The sequence below is a fragment of the Rhodnius prolixus genome, unplaced genomic scaffold, assembly GCF_049639745.1.
Source record: "Rhodnius prolixus isolate KJV_2025 unplaced genomic scaffold, Rpr scaffold_7, whole genome shotgun sequence".
NCBI classification, from domain to species: Eukaryota; Metazoa; Arthropoda; class Insecta; order Hemiptera; family Reduviidae; genus Rhodnius; species Rhodnius prolixus.
Genome location: NW_027411582.1, coordinates 15,097,083 through 15,109,169, shown reverse-complemented (window position 1 = coordinate 15,109,169; position 12,087 = coordinate 15,097,083). Strand labels below are relative to the sequence as shown.

At 30.5% G+C, this 12,087-nt stretch overlaps 1 protein-coding gene across 10 annotated transcripts in view; it reads right to left on the bottom strand.

The window, feature by feature from the left end:
• Positions 1 to 151: 151 nt before the first annotated feature.
• Positions 152 to 12,087, bottom strand: part of LOC141447041 (5-hydroxytryptamine receptor 1-like) — a 590,328-nt gene continuing 578,392 nt past the window's right edge. For 8 of the 10 annotated variants that reach the window (XM_074114185.1, XM_074114188.1, XM_074114184.1 and 5 more), the window contains one exon: positions 152 to 11,687. In XM_074114185.1, the coding sequence (XP_073970286.1) occupies positions 11,133 to 11,687 (555 nt within the window). In that variant the 3' untranslated portion in view covers positions 152 to 11,132. The remainder of the gene's footprint in view (positions 11,688 to 12,087) is intronic. The other 2 variants (XM_074114192.1, XM_074114193.1) reach the window with 2 other exon arrangements.

The window sequence follows — 12,087 nt, the reverse complement described above, 5'->3', positions numbered from 1 at the left end:
AGTCCTAAAATCATTAACTAGCAGGTAACTAGTTAGGTAAATCGTCACCACCTAGTGGGAAAGATATCACTTAATAGTTCATATGTTTTGTCACTAGATGGCGGGTGAATAATGCTCAAGAATTTTCAATTTTCTGACGCTACATTGTTCCATTTCCATTTTAGCATTATTTGGACTGTAGCCGTTACAGTAAAGAGGTACAGAACACGCAGTTGATGTTGTTTCTGTATTGTGAGAAATGCCCGGCTAGTGTGTGTCTTAAATGATTCTTTGTTAAAAGAATTTGTTTTTCTGAGAAGAGGAATCGAACAACCATACTGCCTTCTGTTCTTTGTGCTAAACATCCTTCACCATTAGTAACGGTTGAAGGACGTCTGTTACAGAACACGTGGCTTCAAAAAGACACAAAAATTCCGTGGTTTCACAAAGTGGTTGTTCTAAATTAACAACATATTTTAAAAGTGATGTTCCTGAAAGCATTGATATGGTTATTGCATTACAAACAGTGCGTTCTATGTTAACTATCATCACTAACTTTCCTATGATTTGTCAAGAATTTGCTACAAAACTAAGTTCAAGAGATGTCATATTACAAAAAATACATTCAACACAAAAATACTTATGACTTTGTGTAAGAACAAGAATATTATGTTTTATCAAGTATTAATAATTATATATATAGTGTATAATAATAGTAGTATTGAATTTAATTTGAGAAACTCAACTCTAATCACTTGACGACAACAGTAACCTTACGATCATCTGTATACATGGAGCTGCTAGAAGGTGTCCCCGGATTTCAGGTAAAATAATCTGGTAACCTTAAGTTAGCCTGGCAAAAAAATATGCGAATGATTAAGCTACAGAAAATATCTCCAATCTATTTCGAAAGGAAATATAGAAATCTGAAATTTGTAAGTTTGTGTATAACATGTAGATGAAGAATTCTTGAGGCACTGTGCTACAGAGGGCAATCAAGAGTCCCTCCTATACTTCAACTTTTACAACTCAGACATACCCTTTTTTAACATTTGCTGCTTAAACAGACGAATACAATAATCTAGGCTTCACCTTAATAAAGCATTATTATGACAGAATGTCATAATAAGGTGCTTCTAAAGAGGAAAACGATGTCTTTCATATCTGAAGCAATGACTTTCTATCCTAGGTTTCCAAGATGAATAGCTCATTCAGGATGAAAAGGACCAAGGAATATTGCCTAGGCGAAAGTCTGATCATTACAAACTCATCAACACTAAACTACAGTTAAACTTGTACACTAAAGTTATAACCATCAATTAACAGAAACTTTAACAGTCCCAATATCGTTTCTGCTGCACAAAATACTTCTTGGATCCTTCCTGATTGCATATGCCCAAATTGGATTATAATTCAATTGACTGCAGTGACTAAAATCAAACAATTACAATAAAAAAAAAATTGACTCTCATAGAACTGAAAGTCAGCCTAAATATATTTATATTCCAAAGGATTGTTTAATGTGTTGTTTTTATTTTTTAATTTGATCAGAAAAATTTCGTTTTAGTATGAATTTATATATTTTATTTTAAATTTTCAAAAGTACAGTCTTTTATAACAACATATATTCAGATTCTGGTTTAATTAGTTAGAAATTGAGAGAACAAATAAAAGAAAAGAAAATAAACAAAAAAGTACGGAACAATTTCATCAAAACAAAATAAAGTTTGTTTTTTTTTTCTTTTAAGATTATAAATTACATTAGGATTCTTGTACGATATATAAATTTATTCATATTATAATTTATTTATAGATTTCTTTTTTTTAAAATGTATTTATATAAATTTTTATTAGGCTTACAGCGCACTCAAAAATATTTTCCTAAATTTTTTCTTTTTCATTTTTTTTTGAATATATTCCTACGCTTCAAAGCGTGGTTAAAAGTTGGTAATTGAACTGTGGAGCTTTTAGGAACTTCGTTCCGTTTTGTATTTTTACTTCTTTTTTTTTTTTAATTTTATTTTATTTTCATATTATAAATAATTGAATAATGATTATCATTCAGGGGAGAAAACTACTAGTTTATCACAAGAGTCATGAAGGTTAAACTTCATTTTTTTGGGGGGGGCTTAAAAACGAAAAAACTTAAGAGTAATTTAATATATGTACAAATACTATTTACAATTTACTAAATGTAAATATTTATATACCTATGTAAATATATATGTTCTACAGAAAATTAGGCTGTAAATGTTGAAATCTTTTAGAGGTATTTGTTTTATTTACAAAATAAATACGATAAATATGCACATTTGAAATAGAGTTAGGTATTTTCTTACTTTTGGAGTTGACAATCCAGTTTTTCTTCAGACATTGTCATTTGTTTTGGGTAAAGTTACTCTCAGTTATGTTTCTACCATTTTCTATATGAATTTTAACTGAATCAGTAAAAGAAGATGCAAATCTATCAGACCAAACTTCTTTCAGAAAACAGTTGGACTTGACACAAGGCTCCTATCCATTCTAAATCCTATTTGCGGCATTTTCATGTAGAGTTTCAGATAGGCTAACTACAAAGTTGTTTGAGAGAATGTTTATTTATGGTTAGCTCGTTCGTTTCTCTCATTATTAATGAAATAAATTACAAATAATTTAATTTGGAATAACCTTTCTTGGAGGAAGTGACTGCTATATCTTGGCTTTTGGTTTATTTTTATTTTTTGGTTTAAGTGCAATCAGACAGAGCGTTCGTCTTTAAGAGAAATATTCTGTGAAAGACATTTGATTTATTCCGAAAAATGATAAGTGGGTACACGTAAAAACACTGAAATGGCAACACAATTTAGGAAGTCTATTATCCTCTTATCTTGAAAAAGTAGATAGGTCGCGTGGAAGATCAAAAAAGAAAGGAACAGGTTATGTAAGACAGCTGAATTTCCAGATTGAACAGCAATCCCAGGATTTAGTAAAGTAGGTATCCTATTAGTTGATTTGTACCAAAAATTACTGTTAACCCAATAAAGTGTTCATCTCTCTCTAATTAATATTATAAACTACGGTAAATACAAATGTGGTTACATAATTAATAACAAGTTTCGATTTCCTCAAACTATTCAGCATCGGATTTTCTTTCTTCTCAAAGGTATGTAATGCTGGTGTACAATACATTAATTAGAGTTGAACCAAAACTTATTAAACCAAAGAATTGAAGTAATCTAGCAAACAGTGAAAATGGAGAATGTTTTGAAGGGACGATGTAAAATCTATTAACTCGTTCCACACACTTATCGTTGTTATACAATCATTTTTTATACCTAAACTTTTCAACACCAAATAGCAATAGAAATGCATAAAATTCTTTTAAAAATAAACTACTTTAAGTGGCGCTAATGACCGCAGCAATCGAAGCGCCCGATCAAAAAGTTAATCTGTAAAACCAAGTGAAAATAATTTAAACATTAACTGAATATTCCATTATTTTGTTAAAAACATAACTTTCAACGAAATAGCAACAACTGTAATAGCACATTAATTGCTTTGTGTAAAAGGAAGGCTGTTAAGTGAATGGTTGGAGAGAAGAAGTATGCTGCAACTTAAGTGTTGAAACGGTTTCTATTCTAAGGATATTCTTTTCTGTTTCCAAGGTTTTTATTCTAAGGTTATTCTTTTCAGTTCCTTAATAGTGTCCTGTTGTAATGAAGGGGTATTTATGTTGTCTTGGAGAAAAATGGTATAATATATTGTTTCGTGCAACATTTCGTTATTTGTTATTTTTTCTATTGTATCAGTAAACAACTGATACCAGAAGATCGGTGTGTTAAGCAGGGTTTAAAAGGTCATAAAGTTTGAATTGAAATATTTAAGCTGGAACAACGTTTAAGATAAATTAATACCACGTCATAAAAGTTGTCATTTTTTTTTTTTTTGTCCAGTTCAACAGACATCTTAAAAGAAGAAATCAGTAATTTAATTCTCGTCTTCAGTCTAGTTAAGAGGTTACAGAAGAGTTCAGGATATGTAGCGTGAAAAAAAAAAGAGTAGATTCTTATTTGATTTTAATTCTCCACTTCTTGCGTCAAGATGATTCAGCAAGTAATAAGTATGTAGTTACGATAAACTTTACTTAATAGGAAATTAGTAATTAGTTTCTGAAAGTGAGATTTATAATTATTGGGAGCAACATTTTGTTTGTATAAGAAGTTGATCAATAACAATAATTATAAAATTATTTTCAACATTTTCAGCCAATAATTCTGTAACTTTTATTAAACATTAAACATATTGCTTTTTTTTTCTCATTTGATTCTTCATTTAATTTCTTTTTTGATCAATTTTACTTTTAGCTAAAAAGTGCACCAAATATCAGAGCTATACACAAATATATATCTAAACATTTTACATATTTTTGTATTATTAATTTTATTTTTATCCATTCTTTACACAAAATTTACACATTTAAAACATTAATATCTTCTTTTCAATTAGTTTTATTTTAATTTTTTATGTTACATAAAATAAATATATAGGCTCTATGTTTTATACAGTTTCTTTTTGTCGTTTTGTTTATGAAGAATTTAATAACTTTTGAATAATTTTTGTACATGTATACAAAAAAATACAAGAAATTACTTTGTTTTATTTTGAATTTCAATTAAATTTAAGTAGATAATTTGTTTTAGTTTTATTTTTTCTTTTATTATTATTTTTTTAAATGTTCTATTTATATTTAAATATTTCCATATTTGAAATGTGTACTCAAGAAACAACAGTAGTTTCTATTGGTTTATTAATATTTCCAATATTTAATCTAGAAGAATTCCATTTTTTACTAAAAAATACTGTTCTGCTGACTAGACATTCAATTAAAAAAAATATTAATATATATTTGGTAGCATGTAGCATTATTAAATTTTTTTAAAAAATGGTCATTATTAAACAATTTATGAATTATGATACTGCTCTTCAATTGAAAATATTATAATAAGATTTACGAAAGGATTTATCTCAAAATGATGGCAAGTTGGATTTGAAAGCCGGTAGTCCCCCGGGATCAAACCCAGGCGTGGTTGCCCTGGATTTTCTCTTCCCAAGAAGCCTTTGTAGCTCCACTGTCTGTTGCTGGACATTGCTGTTTACAACATGAGAGAACATTATCTATCTAGAGGAAGCAATGCATTGAGAAGGCTTCGGGCGCTAAAAATCTTAGATTTTGACCCATATTAAATCATTACAAAAATAATAAGTTTAATTATTGTAAAAGAATTATTAAGGACCAAATAACCAATTTTTTTCCTTTATTATTTTGGTGGGGAAATTTTTGATTATTTTTTAATTGAAAAGATAAATCAAACAATCAATTAAATAATTGATTTTCTTTTTATTTAAATTTTACAATTTTTGGTAATGACTAGAATGATGATAATTGAGAACTTAATATATCAAACTGATAACTAAATATGTCTATTTACATACTTACATTAGAAAGAAAAAATATATCTTTTGAATAAACTTTGTAATTATTTATTTGAACTGGTTCTTTTAGATGTCCATAATGTTAAAATCATTAAATTTTACTTGAACAAAATAGACTAATATGGAAATGAGAATGAACCTTCAGTTGTGTGGAAGCTAGTTGTAGAAAAGGCTGGGATATGTCAATTTCTTTTCTTTTAGAAGCGGCACTCCCTCAAGTGTAGAACATTCCGAAGTCAGAATCACGTGAAATCTTCCAAGGGTAACCTATATTACGTATTGTAAGACTATTTTGAACTTTGAAGTTCATAAAGATTTCGAAAAGCTGGAAGCAAGGGTAGTTTATGCGCTGGCTACATTGTCTCTTTAGAAGTTTCATTGGTGGAAGTTAAATATGAGGTAAATGGCACCAATTGATAACAAGAGAGTGAACAAGGATTGGTACAATTATTCTTTACCAAAAGCAAAGAACTTTGAAGTAAAACCAACAGTAGGGAGGCCCAGCTTTTGGGGTAGAAAAGGCGTTATATTGCTTTCATTGTTACCCAAGTCATCATTCACTAATCTAAAACAAATATCATGTTATCATGTATATCAAATATCATACACTAATCAAATCAAATCACTTGGATTGCTACCTTAGGCTGTCTTTTCATGACAGAACAATGCAAAACCCTATGTTGTGTCAATAACCGACCAGTACTTTGAGTAACTTAATCATCTGTGAACTGATTTTCTTTGGACCACCTAATAGGTTTACAGTTCGTCCCGTTTTGTAAGTATCCAAAATTCTACTTTACTGTACAAATTCGAATGATAACCAACAAACGAAAGAAAAAACAAAATACCACAGAGTAGTTAAAGCTTGAAAATGATCAAACGTAAAGCCTTATACAGGGTATTCATTTTAAGACGGCTCAAATGCATTTCATGCTTAAACAGTTAATCTGAGCAAAAAATGGTAGAGGAATAATTTGTTGCCCGTCACCTCTAGTTTCAGAATATGTGACTTGATTTTAGATTCCTGCCCGCATACGCGGCTGACGCGCGACCAAAAGTAAGTGTTTACAGTTGACCCCCATTTTCATATACAGTTTTAAAGAGTATAAAAAGTTATGAAAGAAACTTCAAAATTAAAGGTGCTAGGCCATTTCAAAATCTGGTATTTATAACTCATATTTCAATTTTTTAACTAGTTATCAAAGAGAAAGAAAATCAAATGTTCTCAAGCCTACACAAAATGGCTATAAAATAATTTTACAGAATATGTAATCCTCTGGCTCGTAAGCCAGGTTAGCCAGAAGGTTATCAACTCCTCTCTGAATCTGAGGAGGCACCTTTGAAGGCACACTACATGCTTCACAAGTTGAGTATTTGTTAAATTATGGAATAAGTTTGATCCATTACATGAAAGAAATTGGCCACTTAAATATGTGGCAGGTGGTTTCCAATTTTTTTTTGGTAATTAAACGCAACTCTCCCAAAATTACCAAATAATTGTTAAACCTTCTTGTTTGTAAACAGATGTAAAATTATTTTTTAGCCATTTTGTGTATGCTTGAGAACATCTAAAGCTCTTAACATTTGATTATTGCTTAGAAAAATCACTCGGAAAACTACTTATTTCTCGATATTAAGAAAAATACTACCTTTACTGCCTTGGCAATATTTTCAGTAGAAAGGGGATGAAAAAATACATAAAAAAGACCTATCTCGTGCTCTTCTTTCTCTTTGATAACAAGTTAAAAAATTGAAATATTATTAATAAATACCAGATTTTGAAATAGCCTAGCACCTTTAATTTTGAAGATATCGAATTGCGGTTTCCGGTTTCTTTCATAACTTTTTATACTCTTTTAAACTGTGTGTATGAAAATGGGGTTCAACTACGAACCCTCACTTTTGGACGAGCGTCAGCCGCGTATGCGGGCAGGAATCTAAAATCAAGTCACATATTCTGAAACTAGAGGTGACGGGCAACAAATTTTTCCTCTACCATTTTTGGCTCAGATTAACCGTTTAAGCATGAAATGCATTTGAGTCGTCTTAAAATGAACACCCTATATAAGTACATTTATATTATCATTTCCAGTCCCAAAATAAATGGACCAGCGCTGTTGAGCTGGTTCTCTAAAGCTTTCTTTAAAAGAGACAGCTTTTCTCTACTTCTGATACTCTTGTTTGCTTAGAGAAAAAAAAAAGAGAAAGAGAAAAGCCTCCGCTGATATGTAAATGGAATCTAGTGAATAGAATATTCTGTCTTGTTTGAGAAAGGCAAACATTGGCAAACTGGGAAAGGCAACAACATTTTCTATTACGGATGGTACGAGGGGGATAATAGCAACCTGTGAACGGTGACAGATTTATTCCTTGGATATAAAAACCATAATCCCTATTATTAAGAAAACAGAGAGACATGTATTTTCTTCATGTTCTTCTAAACCGTATTCTCAGCTTAAAAAAATAAACTTGAGAAATTGACAATGTTTGCTGATTTTTTTTTCTTATTTTACAAAATTCTTCTTTAATTTGCTCAAGAAAAAAAAAAAATATATGAAAGACATTTATTGTGACACTTGAAATTATTCTGAAAAGAAATATAAAAGAAAAGGACAAATATCATTTCTTGTTTTAATGGTTGGCATTATTCTGAAAAAATAACATTTCTCATTTCGAGATTACCACATCTCATTAGTAGCACTGAGTAAATCTTTTCCTTTTGGCTAAAATAAAAACATAATGTTTTCCTTCAATTTATTTGTTTACATTTGTTTGTTTGAAAAGTTTTGCCTATGAGTATCTCTACTTTAGAAAGATTAATTTTAGCAATATCAATTGGTAATTTAAGAAATCCTAAACTAAGAATATTTGAATTCAATTGAAATATGCATTATGAATCATTTGCTTAGCCAAGAGGATATCAGGAATTTCAGTTTCTTCTTCTAATCAACCTAATGGAAATAATTATTTTCACAAGGTCAGTAAGGCGTATTGATTTGGTAATAAACCTCAGCAAATTTTTTGAAATGCCAACTTTGAAATTGGAAGGACATTTTTTTTTATCAGATCAGTTATAAATCCAAGATATGAATGCGATAAGATTTATCAAATAAATATCTGAATATATCTTAATGAATTATTTTCAGTAAAGGAGAATGCAGCAAACTGAAACAGTGTAGGTATGTAGCTAACTTTTAATTAACACTGCATTGCCAATCCGAAGTCAATTTGACTCCAAAAAAAAAATAGGAATGGTCTCTGTTTCCCCACATCACATAGCTAACCCGAAATGCTCTTAGATATGCTATCTCTACTCTCTCACCATTCGATAGTCACGAGCTGAAGACCATGGAATTCTTAATTTATTTTTGCAAATTAGTTTACTTCAATTATAGGAGTCATTTCGACCCCAGATTGGTAATATAAGTAGATTTTCTGTTATTATCTTGACTCCAGATTACCAATTTGGCCTGCCCATACAGGGAAATTTACTTCTACTTCAAACCCTCTGCTGCCTTCCTTGCGAAGAATTCTGAGATTTTCCTCTTGATATTTTTGAGTGCCATAAAATTTATATTTCCATACATTTATGAAAATCGAAAGCAAGATTCATTCATGTTTAATTCTTTTTTGAGCCAAATGTTACAGCGGTATCGAACAAAGGGAAGCTCAATAAACTGGGTTGCTACACTCATCTTTACATAATGATTCAGTGAATCGAAATTTGTGTGCTAATCGTAAAACTTGAAGGTAGTCATTGGGTTTCTTTTTTAATATGATCAACATTTATTGCCTAAATGCTTGTGTGATAAATTTACATAATTTTCATAGAAAGTATCAAGGCACACAAAAAAAAAAGCCTCTTTCTAGAATTGATTTTCTGTCCGAATTGCAGCAAAAACTTGCAGCGAATTGGGTAATTTGTGATCTGTGTCAACAGCGCACAGTAATTGAAAAAATAGTGAATGTAATTAAAAAAATTGAAAATGTCCCCTGAATAGAAGGCAGTCAAATCAGGGTTCTAGAAAATACTGAGATTACTGCGATCCTAAGTTGAAGTTAATTCCTTCTGCGTGTAATGTTAAAGCCGATTTGTGGGCAGCATAATTCCTGTTCTTTCTCATCCTTTAATGCAAATTTTATTATTAAAATTGAAATCAATGTAAAAATAAATTATGGAGTCAATATGACTCCACATTGGCAATAACTGACTAAGTTCGAGCATTGGCAATGCAGTGTTAATAAGCAAATAATTCTTACCAACAAGGAAACAGAGCAAGGCTAAAATTCTATGTACTTCAAAATTTTGCTGATGACCTGACGAGAGGTGCTTTGAAATAATTGTAAATGACCTCATTTGGCACTAGCAGGATGAAATAAGGGTTGCTAAGCGGAATATGTTTCCATAACAACCCCTTTACAAGATTTCTATGTACGAGTTGGCAATTTTAAAAAACGTGCCACAACTTTTTCCATTTATAAGTACCATTATTCACGATCGGGAGTGCCCTTCATACAAATAAAAAAAAAAATAAACAGATGATAGATAAGCTATGATTGGAATTTCAATTCGTGGTTATGGTAAAATTGTATCATCACGTAGACAAAATGAGAAATAGTCTGCTAAGTGTTGAGTTTAAAGGAAAGGATATTAATGACCAGCTAACCCACACTGGTTTTTGGAGAAGGAGCAATAGAAGCTAAATCACAGTAAAATTGGAAAAAAGATCCAGAAAAAGGTTTTGAAAAAATGATAACTTAGTTTTCTTTAAATATAAAAAAAAAAAAAAAACAGTAAGTGGTTCTATCTACTGGTTCTATCTGGTAGCGTTATAGGAACATTGTGAAACATTTTAAAATAGTTGTAACATAAGGTCAGCTAAAATCCAGTTCAAGTTAAAAAAAACAAACAATTTTTTGAATAATTACAATATTAATCTTAAACTGAAAACATACTTTGTTTTTTAAATAACAAATAACAAAAACAAGAAACTTACAACGCTGGAAAAATGAAAAAACATTTCCATTTCGATTTACAAGTTCATGTCCTTTCCCAAAATTTTCTTTTCACTATGCTTATTCACATAAATTATTGGCTTCATAAATTCAGTAATTCTGAAAAAGTTTTTTTGTTTTTAATTAGTGATTTTTTTTTTATTACTTTTATTTTATTAAAAAAGAATATATTTCTGTACCCTGTGCGATAGTTTATATATTCTAGTCAAACTGTGTAAAATATCTTACATGCTATTTATTATTATTATTTTTTGTCTATTAAACAATTTTGTCATAAAATAGAGAAATATGTCAACTTATTTTTAACATTGTATTGTATTTTTTAAAAATTTATTTCTTTTATTAGCAAAAATATGTCTAATTGGATGAGTTGCTAAAGTTTTAGATCTTTAAGGGTCTCACATGCTGCTAAAATTTGGTCTGAAAATAAGTGGTCTACTTACATCTTATTGTTTATAAAGTCAAACAGCGTTATTTTAAGAAAATTTTTGTAACAGTAATAAAATCACCTAAAATAAAGGAGGAATATTCTACCAGCCTCGGATTTCAGTTAGTGTCGGTGCTTGTCTTTTTATTTATATATCGTTAAATACAATTTTTCGAAAATGTCGTTGGGTGTTGAAACTTCTATTTAATTTTATGTTTTTTGACTAGTATGTACTGTATCACAGGAATGATTCATGTCCTGCCCCTTTTAAATCAGATACTGGCATTAGATCGCATGTCGGTTCATCTTCATTGAAATGAGTAGGGGCTGGATCACCATATTGCGATTGATAAAATTCTTCACGCATCATATGATTCAACGAACCACATCTAAAATATAAAATCTGTTGAAATGGCCGACGAAAATCACGATTCAATGTGGCATAGATTACTGGATTTAATAATGAATTAGCATAGCCCAACCATAGAAATAATGAACTCAATGACGCTGGTATTGCGTCTTGATCATGGAGAAAAGGTCTTACCAATGCTAGCACAAAAAATGGTAACCAACAGACGGTAAATGCTGACATTATAATGCCGAGCGTTGTGGAAGCTTTACGCTCTTTGGCTAACTGAAAGCGTAATTTACGACTTGGTGCGGATGATTGTAATTGTAGCCTTCGTCTAGTTCTTGTGCTGGCTGCTGCATTGACAGCCGCCGCTGCTACTGACAGCATGGGGCACTGCGACTCGTTGCTCACTCGTGCTACGCCCACTACGCTACCGCTGCACTGTAACAGACAGATAAACAAACCCATTACCTATCAATAGTAACATAATAAACCAAAGATTTAAGCAGTTTTAACACACAGAAGATATAACCCACAGAAAATGTAACCTTCTAATATCTGTAAATCTTAGCCCGAGTTTCATAAACTTAAGCAGGAAGAAGTTGGTTAGAGCTTCTCTACGTGACATCCTGCTCTTACAATGATTACTACAAATGTTATTTAGTTGTTATTAACTATGTTTAATTTGTGCTCTCGTATTCTTCTGTAGCCTAAAAAATTCCTAATTTCAATAAAATTAAGTTATACATACTTTCCTATATAAAAAGTAATAGAAAGTAGAAAAAATGTAAAGTACAGATATTCCATTTTATTACGGGCCAATAAGGTGTTACGTACACGG